Raw genomic sequence first — 15,812 nt, 5'->3', positions numbered from 1 at the left:
CCAAGAATATTAATTACTGAATAGGATACAAATCTTGTAAACTAAATAAGGCTGAAATCCTGAACACAATTACTTGAGCGAGGTAACATGGAGATATTTTGGCCTACAATTCCTATCAACCTTATCCAGCATAACCAAAAGTCAGGGACATTGATGGTTGTAGATCAAAACATCTGGAAGACCACAAGTTAATCGCCAGTGTTCAAGGGAGTAAGCCTTATTAAGTGCAGTGAATTTGACATCTGAGCAAACCTGCATAGAATTGCTTTTATTTATTTGTTTGTTTGTTTGTTTATTTATTTATTTAGTAAAACATTTCTATGCCGCCCCATTTGCCGAAGCCTCGGGACGGCTCACAACATAAAATTAAAATAATTTTATTTCTCTATTGCAAATAATAGCAATAGAGAAATAAGAGCTGAGATTTTTCTGCGTCTTGTTCCATTTGTTTTGGTGCCGTATGCTTCTGCAGAAATGCTCCTATACCCTTTGGTCTTTTGTGATTGCTTAGGTTTGGAGATACTTCCCTGCAAGAAAGTGTTAACCAGGAGAATTTGGAACTACTAAAGGAGTATTATAGGCTGTTTACAGAAAAAATGCCCCCGGATTGTAAGTAATTTTTAAAAGTCCATCCTTATGTTGGAATTGTGATGTTTACTAAAGCATAAACTAATATAATTCAACCTGAAGTTTCTTTCATTAATTTATGGGTTTATGAGTATCAGCATAACCCTAATTGTGGTTTTATTATTTATTCAGTCACAAATACTGCCTTCTCTCATTGTTGCAAATTGTCATTAAAATAGAATTTTCTAGCAGTATCTATTCAAGATGTAAAATTCCCTGAAATTTTGAAGTGATGAGGATGCACAGTCCTGTCAGGAGGCCCATAAACTCCTGATTCCAGGCATCCAGTGCAGAAAAGGAGGCTTGCTGGAGGCACTCTTTGCCTCCCCATCCATGCATCCAGCTCCTCATCTGCATTTTTGCTAGATGGGCTTTTCACCCAGCTGAAGCATCTCAGAGGGGCAGGGACAGAGGCTGGATCAGCTTCAGGACACCTAGTCTCCAGTCTTCTCCCTTCTTCACTCACCAAAATGACTTCTTTTACCCATTTTTATAGTTGCTTTCCTGACCTTGGAGGACTGCTGCTGCAGTTTTTTTCTGCACTGGCAGTGGAAGGAGTGTTAGAGCTCTAGTTCCAAGGTAAAAGCACTGTCATCAACCTCAAAACTAGAAATCTGAACTATCCTATGGCTCCTCAGATGCTCTCTAAGAGCCATAGGATTGTTCCTTCCATGTTTATCAGTAAAAGATCGATAATTTTAATAAGAAAGGAATCTTACAGAGAGGATCAAAGGAATATTTCCCCTCATAACTTATTTCAAAATATTTATATCTCTAGTTTTTCTGTAATGATCTTATTACATCATTTTTAGAAATAATTTAAGGAAATGTTTTAGGAAATAACAATAGAATATCAATAAATAAGTCCTTGTCTTAAATTATAGAACAAAACAAAAAACTCACAGATATTCAATTTTTGTTCAGACAGAAATTAAAAATGTTCTGGGAGTGTGGGTGGGGGGGACCCTTTTTCTCCAAATTTTTACTGTTTTCTCCAGGTCTTCACTTCTCTAGAATCTGAGGGAGTTGGCTCAAGATTTAGATGAAATAATATTGAAATGTTTTCATAAATGTGCAGTTATTCTAATTATGAAATTATATCTTACAGTTTATCCTCAAGTGTCTTTATTATACTAATTAACATGATTGTAGCAATAAAAGTCTGTTTCATCAGACTTGTCCTGGTGAGTCGTATTACTGGTCTAGACAATTTACGTTCTGCTTCAAAGTCTCAGTATTGCCTTTCTAATGTGGTCTTTGCCCAAAGAATTCTTGGTCCTCTTCAAAGTTCTTCATTCTTTGGCTCTTTTTAATGCAAAATATAGAAATCCTTCCTTTTTATGACCTCTTCATTTCAAAAATTCTTCGAGCAAAACATTCAAGCTTTAAGTAGTCCTGGAATTATTTCTTGTAGATGTTGCATATGCCTCTATAGAACAAGAACACACACACTGTTTTACACAGGATAGAGCACAATCTTGAAGAGGCTTAATGATGCACTTAGATTACTGTCATATGTGTTTAGACCTTTCTTCTCTTGAAATTTGTTCTTGTATACTATTGATTTTTCCCCTTGGGAACAGGCTGATGCTCTCCAATGAAAATTGATGCAACTTTACTATTCCTTCAGGATGTTGATTTTTTTTTTTTTATACAATCGAGCTAATTATGCATCTGTAGTCATATGTATTAGATCCTGAAATTACTTAACTGACTAACTTAAAGAATAACTCCAGCAGTTAGATTTAAAGAATAGTCATTTTTCATAGCTAGCATGCTTACCCTTACTAAGTTGGAAGGGCTGGCAGTTGGATGGGTGACTGCATCTGGAGGTGGACCGCTATGGATTAATCATGTAAATACCAGTGCAGTCTTTTGTTTAGCGTGCAGGACTGGGATCAAGGAGATCCAGATTCTAGTCCAGTGGTGGCGAACCTATGGCACGAGTGCCACAGCAGGCATACAGAGCCCTTGCTGTCGACACGTGAGCCAAGTAGTCCCAGCGGCCAAGCACTGGATAAAAGCACAACTAGGAGCCATGACCATGCTCGGAAAGGAGTAGCAGTGCCAGGCATGATGTCACGACCCGCAACACATAAGCTGCGACTCGTCTGAGCTTCTGCATGGGCGGTCAGTGTACTGCCAATATATATTTGTTTGGACTAGCTGAGAGTTCTTTATTCTAAACTAAAATGTCAGTTTTCAGGTTTTATTGCAGTGTGGGCACTTTGCGATAAATAAGTGGGGTTTGGGTTGCAGTTTGGGCACTTGGGCCCTAAAAGGTTCATCATCACTGGGTTAGGATTAGAAAAACAAGGTGTCCTGGTATATTTTGATGGTTGGAATTTGTTCAGAAGGGGCAGAAATGATGAGCTTTGCAGAAAAAGCTACTCAGGGAAGGCTTTTTCAAAATCCCCGTCTTTTCAGTGGAACTTTAGCTCTGTATTAGTGTTTTGGGTGTGCACCAGTGTAGAGTTAGGGTTAGAGAAATGAGGTGTCCTGGCATGATTTTGATGGTTGGAATGTTTTTAGAATCGGCGGAAATCATGAGCTGTGAAGAAAAAGCTACTCAGGGAAGGCTTTTTCAAAATCCCTCTTTTCAATGGAACTTTAGCCCTTTGTTAGGGTTAGGGGTGTGCATCAGGGTAGGGGTAGGGTTGGAAACACGAGGTGTCCTGGCATGATTTTGATAGTTGGAATGTTTTTAGAATGGGCAGAAATGTTGAGCTGTAGAGACAGAGCTACTCAGGGAAGGCTTGTTCAAAATCCCTCTCTTTTTAGTGAACTTTAGCCTGGTATTAGGATTAGAGGTTTATACCAGGGTAGCGTTAGGGTTAGAGAAAAGGGGTGTCTTGGCATGATTTTGATGGTAGGAATGTGTTCCAAATGGGCAAAAATCATGATCTGTGAAGAAAAAGGCACTCACGCAATGCTTTTTCAAAATCTCCCTCTTTTCAATGGAACTTTAGCCCTGTGATAGGTTAAGGGGTGTGCACCAGGGTAGGGTTAGGGTTAGAAACATGAGGTGTCCTGGCATGATTTTGATGGCTGGAATGTGTTCAGATGGGACCGAAATGATGAACAGTGCTCAAAAGGCTACTCAGGGAAGGCTTTTTCAAAATCCACATCTTTTCAGTGGACCTTTAGCCCTGTGTTACGGTGAGGGGTGTGCACCAGGGTAGGGTTAGGGTTGGAAACACGAGGTGTCCTGGCATGATTTTGATGGCTGGAATGTGTTCATAATGGGCAGAAATGGTGAACAGTGCAGAAAAAGCTACTCAGGGAAGGCTCTTTCAAAATCCCCATCTCCTCAGTGGAACTTTAGCCCTGTATTAGGGTTAGAGGTTTACACCAGGGTAGGGTTCGTGTTCGAGAGACGTGGTGTCCTGGCATGATTTTGATGGTTGGAATGTGTTCCAAATGGGCAGAAATGATGAGCTGTGAAGAAAAAGGTACTCAAGGAATGCTTTTTCAAAATCCCACTCTTTTCAATGGAACTTTAGCCCTGTGATAGGTCAAGGGGTGTGCACCAGGGTAGGGTTAGGGTTAGAAACATGAGGTGTCCTGGCATGATTTTGATGGCTGGAATGTGTTCAGAAGGGGCAGAAATAATGAGCAGTGCAGAAAAAGCTACTCAGGGAATGCTTTTTCAAAATCCCTCTTCTTTTCAGTGAATTTTAGCCTGGTATTAGGATTAGGGGTGTGCACCATGGTAGGATTAAGGTTAGAGAAACGAGGTGTCCTGGCATGATTTTGATGGTTGGAGTTGTTTTAGAATGGGGAGAAATGATGAGCTGTGCAGAAAAAGCTACTCAGGGAAGGCTTTTTAAAATCGCGCTCTTTTCAGTGGAACTTTTGCCCTGTATTAGGGTTAGGGGAGTGCACCAGCGTAGGGTTAGGGTTAGGGCAGTGGTGGTGAACCTATTGCACCTTTACCCCAGCGGGAATGCAGAACCCTCTCTGTCAGCATGCGAGCCAAGTTGCCCCAGCATCACCCAAGCAGCTGAGTATCTGATAACACCACCCATGGTGCCATGCGCATGTTCAGAAAGGAGCAGCGGCACCAGGCGATGACGTCGCAAGTGCATCAGAGCACTGCTTGCCTGAGTTTTTGCATGGGTGGTCAGTGCAGTGCCAAGGATATATACATATTTGCTTGGACTGGCTGCGAGTTGTTTTTTCTAAACTAAATCCTCAGTTTTCAGGGTTTATTGCAGTTTTGGCACTTTTTGATCAATAAGGGGGTTTTTTTGTTGCAGTTTGGGCACTCCGTCTCTAAAAGGTTCACCATCAGAGTTCTAGTCCAATTCAGTCACAAGACTCACTAGGTGACTTTGGGTTGGTCTATGCCATTCAGCCTGACCTACCTCAAAGGCTTGTTTTGAGGATAAGATTGAAAGGAAGAGGAAGGAGATTATGTAAGCTGCTTTGAATTTCTTGAAGGAAAAAGGACATGATATTAATGAATTAAAATGTTTGAATTTCCTTCAGCATTGGACTTCTGTACCATAGAATATGGCCATAATATACATCATGATGTATCATAATATACATCATGTGTCTTTCAGGCAACAAAGCACACCTATGCGGTTTGCGTACGGCAAGATTTAGTCTTGGCTAAATTGAAAAAGACTGAATTTAACCATTCTTCATATCTGTGCAAGGAAAGAACTAATTGAAAGAGGAAGCAGGATTGCTTTATTGTTATTTAGATCTCTAGTGAAGTTTCAGGCAATGTAACAATATTTCGAAATAGTCAATTATTTTATTTCTGCTGGTTCTTATTTTATTGCTCATTTTATTTGTTTCTTTTTATCACTGTTTTATTGCTCCTTTTATCTGCTGCTTTCATTGTTAGTGGTTTCTGGTTTTGTTGCTTTTTGATGTTAATTCTGTTTTAAATGTTTCTGTTATCCTTTTCTTATTTGCCTTGAAAGCTTCAGCTGGAAGGAAACCTAGAAATCATTTATAATGAAAAACAGAAATAGTTTTAAAATGATTTTATATCCTCAATCCACCCACTTCCACTTTAATTTCTTAGCTCTTGAATACTAGCAGGTGGAGAAAGAGAGAGGAAGAACTTCTGGGTTTTATTGAAAACAAGAAAAGCACAACCGCAGCAATGCTATATACAAACAACAAAATTATCTTCTGACTTGTTTACTATGGGTCAATTATCTATCAGAGCACCGTACTGCATGCAATGGGTGTTATGAATATGCAATCTCAGGCAGGGAATTGCCATGGCTTGACGTGTTGTGTTAACCCAGCTAGCAGGGGCTATTTGAAGGTTAAACAACCCTCACAAAACCTGATTCACACAGCATGACAAGACCTACGTAGCTAGGAGGCCAGGACTTGGATAGTCATAATGGCAGCTGGCCTGCATCACCGTGCTCAGCTCTTCATGAGTAAATTAGCTGACAATGGGTCACAATAGCCTGAAAACTGGCCTCTGTGTTTGAATCCTTGTGTAGCTAAAATTGCACCATCCAGGCTTAGGACAACTATATTTGTATTTCTGTGGAAGTAGAATAAACCTTTGGGGCAGGGAAAAACATACGGGTGGGAAACGGCCAGTCAAGAATAGAGCATGCTCAGTAGCCATAGAAAGCTGACTGCTGGATGAGGAAAATTTAAAAAAAAAAACTTGGGGGGAAATGTAAGGGAATTGCTATCTGGCTGGAATTTTTAACATGAGCAATCCATACTGCAGCATTTTGCTGCAGGTTCTACTTAATAGAATAACTTTGTAAAGATTTTCATCAACCTTAGAGCATTGCTGGAGCACAACATTTAACATCATACCTATTTGCAGTATTTGTTATTATCATTATAACTCATAATGATACAAGGTCCCGACTTTTCACACTTCCTACTGACCATTATATAAACTGAATTCTAATTATTTTGAAGATGTTAAGTTGAAAGTAATTGGGAGAGACTGTCACTTGGTTACTAAGAGCTAATTTACTTTAATTGTGTGGGTAGCAACTTGTTTTGCTTTGCTTTGTTTTATATCACAGGCAGGTGGTTTTTATTAGGACTACAGTATGCAGCAGAAATGAAGTTCAGCTCCTCAACTCCAATCAGCCCATGCTGACACAGATCTCTGCTCAACCACATGGCAATTACTAGTGGTTCACCCCCGCCTTGCTAACTGCCACATGAGATCAGTTTTTACTGTTTATATTGCAGCTGGGGAATGAAGGGTTAAATTTCCCCTTTCTACACACTGCCAGGCTTTGCACAATCACCCCAACTTAAACAAGTTAGAATGACTTGTTTAAGCCATCATGTGCAGGTGCAGTTTGCTTGGATATGTGCCTGAACCTGGTTGTCTGAACCCAGGTGGCATGGCCTGTTGGACGACGTAGTCAATCCTCAAATGCTCCATAGGCAGTCGCTAAATAATCTATTGGGTTATTTTCCATACAATGAGTCATGTGCCTTGTGTTTGGACAACATGAAAGGCCGTGCTGGTAATGCATTAGGGAAGTGCCCTCAACACGTGCCACAGGTTGAACAAGCTTCTGTGGCTTAGTGTTCACTTGAACCAGGGTGGTGGGGCTCCTGATGAAATTGCTCACAACTTATACTATATTTTTTAAAAAGTTTGGCTAGTAGCTGAACAATTGAAGTAACATCTCATCTGGACTTTAGTAGTAGCTACTGAATGTGACAAACTATGGCTAACCTGATATTTGTGTCCTTTATCTGGGTGTCTGTATGGCTGCTTGCTCCCATTTGAGGTCTCTCTGGGTGACTGAATGTTCTGGACATTAGTTGTTAAAAAGCACCCTTTAGAATCTAACCTCTTGCACTTGTTTACTGACTGACTGTTGAGGCCACCTGTTATTTCTTGTGTTCATTCTGTTGAAAATGCATTTCAGGGCCGAGTACTGGCAATTCCTAGTTAAAATTAAACCCTGAATACATCAGCAAATAACGTGGGCAGACTGCCAAGCAGTAGGTGGGGATGAGTTAAAATTACTGTTATATTTAATGTAAATTTATTTATGCCAAGTGATATTTAGTGCAGTGCAGCATTTTTCCGGATTCTCAACATCATTATTATTGTTGCTTATTGTTGCCTCCTTGCTGTGACGTGACAGGTTTGACTCAATGCTTTCTGAGTTCATTTGCTGGATAGCACGCATTTTCTTGGAGGTGAAAGTGTAATTAGACTGCACGTAGACAAGTGAGTTCTTCCTTGCTGAGATCTTCAGCAGCCACTGGAATGAGTACTAATCAGTTTTTTTAACCATGACTGCTAACCAGAACACTTTATGTTGTGGCTTTGCTCTTTGATGTTTGAAAGAGGTATTTCTATAATTTAAAAATTATTGGAAATGTAAGTGCTATCTAAAAGACTCACCCTTTTCCAGCTTGAAGCTAGCAGGCTTACTGCAGTAGGTTTAGCCCTGAATCTTGCTAATGAATTTATTTATTCACTGCTGTTTGCATCGTACCATGGCATAAATAAGTTATCAATGAAGATTCTCTGCACTGTCAAGTGAATCTGCAATTCTTAGTACTGTTTTTCCAAAATTTCAATATGCAAAGGAACTTTTGAATAAAACAAGACATGATATGAGAGGTCCTTGCTCCTGTCAGCTTTTTCATTGCTTCTATGCAAAGCAAAGTGGAGGAGGCAGGCCCAAGAGGTGTAGGGCTGTACCGTTGGAGAGGGTGGGTTTCCTTAATCCTGTTCTACCTATTTAATTCTTTTAGCTATGGAAGAGGAAACTACTGATGCACAGCTTGTGTCACTCTTGACATGTTGCCAGGCATCCTGCTGCCACTGCTAAAGGAGCAATGAAAACAGATAACTCATGAAGGGAGAAGAGTAAATGGGAGGGAGAACACAAAAGCTTGCAGAAAGGATCACAGATTATCATGCTCCAAAATATAATTCAAAGGGTTTGAATTGCATATAATATGACAGGGAACCCTAGATATGACAGGGAACAACTGCTCTATTCTGCCACTTGTGAAGAGCTGGTGTGGTCTGCCTCTCCTGGGTAATATCTCTGATTGTCTGATTGAGTGTTCCACTTCCAGGTTTTGTCTACAACATCAGTCTGATAGTTACGAGCGTATGACTTTCTGATAGCATTCTTCGTGTTGTTTGGTCAGAGGACACAAGAAACCTTTTCTCCTGCATGTTTGTCACGCTCCACAAGAAAATTATGAGTAGGTTAGCCAGCCAGTATGCTCCTATTGAAATCAGCTAACGTGTTGTAGCTATGATTATTCTTTTCTCACTCTCTCTGTCATTCCTCATTAGTGCTTTGATTTTTGTGCATCTGCAGAAAAACTGCAGAAGGAACAGATGAGAGACATGAGAGAGAAGTGCCACAGATTATGGAATACTTCCTATTTCTAGTTAAATTATGCATTTTTAGAATGCCTTGCACTTCAGCAGTAAGCCTTTAGATAGTATTAACAATAACAAACCCATTTGTTCAATCATTTAATAAAGGTATTGCCAAGTTTGATGAAAATCCTCATGCATTTGAAATAACACTTTAACTGTAACAGCTTTTCCTTAGCAAGGAAATCCTCAACTCAGCATAACCGTTATCACTAACTGTTTCCGTCTCTTTTCAGGCCTACCACATTTTCAAGAACAGAATGACTTAAAGGGATTACTAGAAAATCTCCATCAAAATATTCAGGCTAAAAAAAGAAAGAATGTAGAAATCATGTGGCTGGCTGCAACGGTAAGAAGCTTCATTTTGAAGCAATACATTTAATTTTGTTCTGTCTTATTAAAATGTATGTTGTATATTAAAACAGTTGATGACTATTGTTAAAATATCTCTTCTATTTTTTTCAGCTGCACCTCCCAATTTTTTTTTAATTTGTAAAGCAACTTCATTCAAACTCCATTTATATTTCCCATCAAACTATTCCACTTGCATATATTGTGTGTCCAGTGTTGCCAGAGCTCTGTAGACAATGGCATCCCAGTATCGGGGGTTTATTTGGGCTAATTGTAACCCGTGTCTGCCTCTTCCTGTTGCTATTTCTTATTTGCTTTCCTATTTTTGACCCTGTCACTGTGTAATTAGAGAAATTCAGAGGATGGATGATAGAACAGTTAGCATTGATATGGGGAAAATTCTGACATGGCAGAAAGATGAATCAAGTGTTCCCTTTCACTTATACTTTAGGAAAGATGTTCATCAAAATTTCTTTCTCAGGATTGTATGCCTCCCCTATAGGCCAGCTCCTATGGCCAGCACCATATGAGCTATACCTTTGTTACAGCACTGATTCATGCCAGTGTGTGTATCCTGTGTGTTTCCTGTGCAATATGGAAATCTGAGTCACCAACTTCTAGACTTAGGAAAAAGAGTTTTATTATTTGTGACAATGGGAAAGTCTCTTGAAGACTCAGAAATTAAAGAGGGAGGATTTGTCTCAGCATTTCTGTATGCTAGGCAGCTTCCCATCTCTTGGCTCATATCTTCCAAGTTTATGAATCTCTTTTTCTTGCTTTTTCCAGCTATAATCCTTGACAATTTTTGTAAACTCCCAAATATATGCATAGAGATGTGCATGAGTTATTCTGAGCATGCAATTTCCATTTCTTTGGTAAATACTTTGCCAATAATGTTGGGTTAGGAGTAGCCTTATCTCAGAAAGCATCTTTTAAAGAGGCTAGTTGAGTAAAACAAAAATAGAGCTCAAAAGATATGTCAGCCTTTGGACTAAATCAGGAGTGGACCACACAAAACCCGCAGGATGTATATGCCCTACCAGCCAATGTGGGCCCCACTGCCATTTTCCAAATTTGCTGTCAAATTTGCTATCATGGCAACCAGAAGCCCCCACATACACCTGTAGCTGTTGATTTTCTTATTATCTAATGAGTAAAAGTTGAGAAGTTCAGACAATTCACCCCATGGGTTGGAGGAAAATGTGTGGAGTTTGTATGGATGGCACTCTGACATCCATATATTCAGTGGCCTCAATGAATGTACCAGCAGGTCTGGCAAGAAACAATTACTTTGAGGGCAGCCCTCTTTGGGCTTCGGAGCTGTGTGTGCATACACGCAAGAGCATCATTCCACCAGCCATAGCCGAGTTCCTCCTCACCCTCACAAGCTTTGCCCATCTAATGCTTGCACTGTGTGGGTGGATGGGTTTGATTTGGGAGAATGACAAGATGCAGTAGCAGCCATGGCTTAGCCCCACTGCTCAGCTGGTCATTGGCACTTGTCATCTGCTGACCATCTGTCAGAGCTCCTATCCTGGAAAAAAGTGAATCCAAATAGCATATTTTAAGGAGAATTAAATAACCGTGGCTTGGTATTTCAATTCTGCACCAGCTGTAGTACCAACAAAGCCATATAGAGCTTTTCCACCTGGGAAGGCAGGGAGCTGATTGGGTCTGGACTTTAACTTCCGTGAACAAGCACTACACATATATGTTGGTATGAACATAGCACCTTCTCACAGTGCTACCTAAATGCATAGTTGGAGGTGTGGTTAGCCTCTGCATGGAGTTGGGGAAGAGGCCAAGTGAATGCGGTACCCATGAACCCCCTCCCATGCATGCTTTGGTGGTGGGCTTTTATCCACACTCCTCAAACTTCATCATGCTTCTATCCCCTGCTTCCAGCCCTGTCAGATGCTTTATTTACTCTCACTTGTATGGCATCTAAATAAATAAATAACCTGAGAACAACACAGAAACCAAGATCCTATTCCTAAGGTTTATCTCTTGTCTTACAGCTTAATCCCATGCCCTGCTGAGTACTGCCATTTCAGCAAAAGATTGGTCCGAGGGCCGTTCGTGCTGGGGCAGAAATATTCATCAGCAAAAATGCTGCAGCATTCTAGAAAACCCTGTGCACAGGGAGGCCAAGAGCGGACCTTCCTGCATGCCTTTCTGGCCCTGGGTAGAGAGGAGACAGGGTTATCACAGCCTAAAGTATAAGGTGCTGGGCATAGGTTTCATGTCAGGGTAAACATTCATAGCAAAAACATTTGGTAAGAGCAGATTGAGAAGAATTTGAATAAAGGGTACAGCATAGCAGTATAGCTCTGCCACATCTGCTTTACAGTTCAATCCTCAATCTACAGGACTGAGTTGTAAATCTGTTCCCCTGGCATTTGCTATTATTTTTGTTAATAGTTTCATTTTGCCCAGTAACTGAAACTCTCTAGCTGGCTCATAGTAATTTGTTTTGCGGGGGTAGTTTGGTGCAGGAAATCAATGTTGATCAATTTTTGCTCTATGTGCATGAATATTTTGGGGTTAGGGGTATGCAGTAATCTATGGCACTAAATGGCATAGCCGGGATGTTTTCTTAGAGGCTTTTGGCATGGGTTTTTGAATGCATAGGGAAAATATCTCCTCTACCTCTTAGATTTTTTTCCACTTGAAATGAGGTTAAATGTGATGTCCTCTGATGGTTTAGTCAGAAGAAAAGCCATTCTTACTGGGGAGTACTGGGAGATGGAGGCCTTTTTTCTGTCCAAACATGTGGAGAGTCACACATTCAGTTAATTGGCAGTAGGGTTCTTTCTCATATATTCATAAAATATTGGGGCTGAGGTATTTTAAAAAATCTATCCAAAACTTACATTTCATTGCCAACTGTAAAGGTTCTTAAAATCCTTTAAAATTCTATTTAGGGTAACTTGCTACTCAGTTTATCATTTAGTTCCAGCTGCTTTTCTAACACTTCATCCCCTGACAGCTCTTCACAGTTCTGTGCTCTGTATGGGAATGTCCCCAATACTATCAGTCATAGTACTGGGGATGTGTGGGTTTTCTGTGAAGTTTCTTAGCCCCTTTTCTGGCACTACATCAGAAAAAATATTCTGCTTCCATTTTTCATTTCTTATGTACCTTTCTGTTTCATCAGTTTGTTAATACCAAACCATTGCACTTTTTCTCAGTCCTGCTTCTGAGTTTCTTAAAGTTAATTTGTTTATTGAGATGGGGAAAAGTGTGTTTATACTCTTTCCCTTATTCCTTTTTGGGCCTTTTTCATCATTCATCAAACATTCATAATTGTAAATGGAGTTGTTATTCTTTTTTGTACTAACCACAGAATTAATACTGTGCTAATTGTTGGGGCGTGTGTGTGTGGGCGTGTGTGTGTGTGTGTTTTGTTAACAGGTACAAGGGCCATTATTGGTTAGTTGGTGGTGTATACATTTAAAAATATTTTTTTTCAGATATCACTTACTTTGGAATAGTGAAATACAAGTTATAACTTTTCATAATATCTGCAGAAGAATTAGTTTCAATTTCTTACTACAATTCAATCAAAATATGCCACAAAAATTATGTAGCCCTATTCAGAAATGTAGTCTTTTTTTTTTTTTTTTTTGTTCCTGGATGATATAGAGCGGATCGTATTCTAATCACAGATAGGGACAAGAACATGAATTTTCCAAATACTGTTTTTCTAGTTACCAAAATGTGCATGTTAGAGTCTTTGTTCACATCTTCATCAGTGCTCCTTAACCTTCTGCTCATGTCACTTTCTGATACATCCTGTTCACTCAGCAACATCTATGATTGATAAAAGCTCTGAGGTAAGCTCTGACCAAGGCTAGCAACCGAAGGCCAGTTCACATATGAATTGATACTTTATTTCATAGAATAGTAGAGTTTCAAGGGGCCATGAAGGCCATCAAGTCCAATCCCCTGCTGTCGCAGGACACCAAGTTACACCATTCCACTCAGTGGCTGTCCATTTTCTTTTTGAATGTCTCTAGTGTGGAAGAGCCCACCACCTCTCTAGGCAGCTGGTTCCACTGTCATATTGCTCTGACAGTGAGGAAGCTTTTCCTGATGTCCAGCCTGAATCTGGGTTGGCACAACTTGAATTGATAATTATTCTGTGTCCTACACTCTGGCTGCAGCAAGAAGAGATCTTGACTTTCCTCTTTGTGACAGCCTTTGAAGTACTTATAGAGGGATATCATGCCCCCACTCAGCCTTCTCTTCTCAAGCAGAACATGCCCAGTTCTCTCAGTCTCTCCTCATAGGGCAGTGTTTCCAAACTCTGGATTATTTTTGTTGCCCTCCGCTGGACCCTTTCTATTTTTTTATGCATCTTTCTTAAAACTTGGTGCCCAGAACTGGACACAGTATTACAGATAAGGTTCTGACTAGTGAGGAGTATAGAGCAACTACTACTTCTCGTGATTTAGAAGTAATACTTCTGCTAATGCATCCCAAAATAGCATTTGCCCTTTTGCAGCTGCATCACATTGTTGGCTCATGTCTAACCTATTGCCCACAATTACTCCAAGATCTTTTTCTTTTTCAGTTCTGTTGAACCACGTATTCCCCATCTTGTATCGATGCATTTGGTTTCTTTTTCCTTGGTGGTGAATTTGGCACTTGTCCTTAATGAATCTCATTCTGTTGCTTTGAGCCCAGTGCTCAATTTATCAAGACTGACCTGGATCTTCATTCTGTCTTCTAGGGTGTTTGCTATTCTACCCAGTTCTGTATCATCTGCAAATATGATTATCTTTCCTTGTATTTCCTCATCTAAATCATTAATAAAGATGTTGAAGAGCACTAGATCCAGGACTGAACCTTTATTGCTTGATACTTCTTTTTCATTTGAGATTTGTGGCTTAATGTGTAATGAAAATTGCATTAAGATAATTACATTTAAGGTAACCGACATGCAAAAGACATACATGATGCGTAATCTACAACAGCTCAAGTGAAATTATGCAGCCATGGAACCATGCTGATTTGTCTCAGACTATTACTTGACTAGTTTCCAGAAAGAGAATGTAGAATTTAACAAATAAAATTCTGGTCTGGTTCTAACATGGGAATTGATGCTCCTTGCTACACGCATGAGCCTACATGAGTCTCTGGTTCACATGTTGCCCTTCCTTTCCTCTCCTTTTTACAGCCATAAGGAGGAGATTGGAAACTTACCTTCTGCTGTTAAATAATAGTTTCTCATAATATCCAGAACCTGGCACACTGGTTTGCTTCTACAGTAGTAGTTCGTTTAAGCAAACATTTCTGCTAGTGTCAGCACAGGGAACTGTGGTTTGTTTAACAGGAATAGCAAAAAATTTCATTGTGGAAGAGAAAGAGAAGGGCAAACAAGGTCAAGGCTCATGCAGACTTATTCATGATAGCTGAACCAGGCTAAAGTTTTGCAGCAACAGTGTATGTTATCTAAAGAGTACAACTGGTATACAAAACAGTCCCTTGTATTTGATTTCTCTTCCATAAAATTGCTAAATTGCCAGGAGTTCAGGTAATGTTGCTTGTAGTAGAAATATGAAAAGTGAAAGAATTGTCTTCTCCTCTTACCTAATAGCTAGAAAAAACACACGTCTTCTTACTCATATCTTAGAAAGACTCTTATATATTACGTGAAAAAAGTTCAATTATATCTAAGTATTAGGGGAAATGGTGTATTGGTTGAACCTGATTGTATCAGATAGCATCTGATAGCCACTTTGGTTTTTCTCCTCCTAGATACCAGAGAGTTTTGCATTTACTAAATGGAAAGAATCTTGTGGAGATAGGTTGCATTGTATTTGAGATCCTTCAATGCATTCCATAGCTGCTGGATTTTTGTTGGTTACAAAAATGTAATTTACTAAAACTATTTTGGCTGCAAAAACCATGTATGAGAAATGGTTTTCCACAACTCATTGACTCCAAAAGTCCTTGTCCATTGGGGAATGGTTGCCCAGAAGATGATTCTGCAGGCTAAATGATTGTTCCTTAAGTATAGGCATGCCTTTTATCCCCTTTTAAGAGTGAATCCAACGTATATTTTATATTGCTTTTCTCCTGTGCATCATATCCGCCTTATCATTTTCTGTTCTATTGCCCAAACCTTTGTTCTTCAACATCTGTTCTGTCCAATTCTACTCACTTTGAAGTTTTATGTTTTAATATGGAAAGCTTAATCAGGAATCCTTTAATGATGGTGAATTGAACCACATTTTAAAATAGAAGCACACACTTCAAAGGATATAAAAAATAAGTGATTATTAGCACAAGACGATAGGCAGAAACGTAGCTGAATCACCATTGCTTTCAATGGTGACATCCCTTATGACATGAATTGGACTATAAAAATTAAAAGTGTGGGTAGAGAACAGTGTTTAACTGTCCTTGGCGCAGCTGCTGCTCTCTGGATGCGCTTGAAATCTGATTATAT

The 15,812-nt window shown here is 39.7% G+C and overlaps 1 protein-coding gene across 12 annotated transcripts in view; it reads left to right on the top strand.

Annotated features, from left to right (window-relative positions):
• The window catches only part of INPP4B (inositol polyphosphate-4-phosphatase type II B), a 307,638-nt gene that overhangs the window by 265,910 nt on the left and 25,916 nt on the right, over positions 1-15,812 (top strand). For 11 of the 12 annotated variants that reach the window (XM_044430729.1, XM_044430730.1, XM_044430724.1 and 8 more), the window contains 2 exons: positions 512-609; positions 9,241-9,353. In XM_044430729.1, coding sequence (XP_044286664.1) covers positions 512-609; positions 9,241-9,353 — 211 coding nt within the window. Of the gene's footprint in view, positions 1-511; positions 610-7,742; positions 7,829-9,240; positions 9,354-15,812 lie in introns of those variants that run through there. The other variant, XM_044430731.1, reaches the window with a different exon arrangement.

The sequence above is a fragment of the Varanus komodoensis genome, unplaced genomic scaffold (assembly GCF_004798865.1).
Source record: "Varanus komodoensis strain SLA01 unplaced genomic scaffold, ASM479886v1 scaffold21, whole genome shotgun sequence".
NCBI lineage: Eukaryota > Metazoa > Chordata > Lepidosauria > Squamata > Varanidae > Varanus > Varanus komodoensis.
Note: the sequence above shows the minus strand (reverse complement) of the source record. Positions and strands in the feature narration are given on the sequence as shown.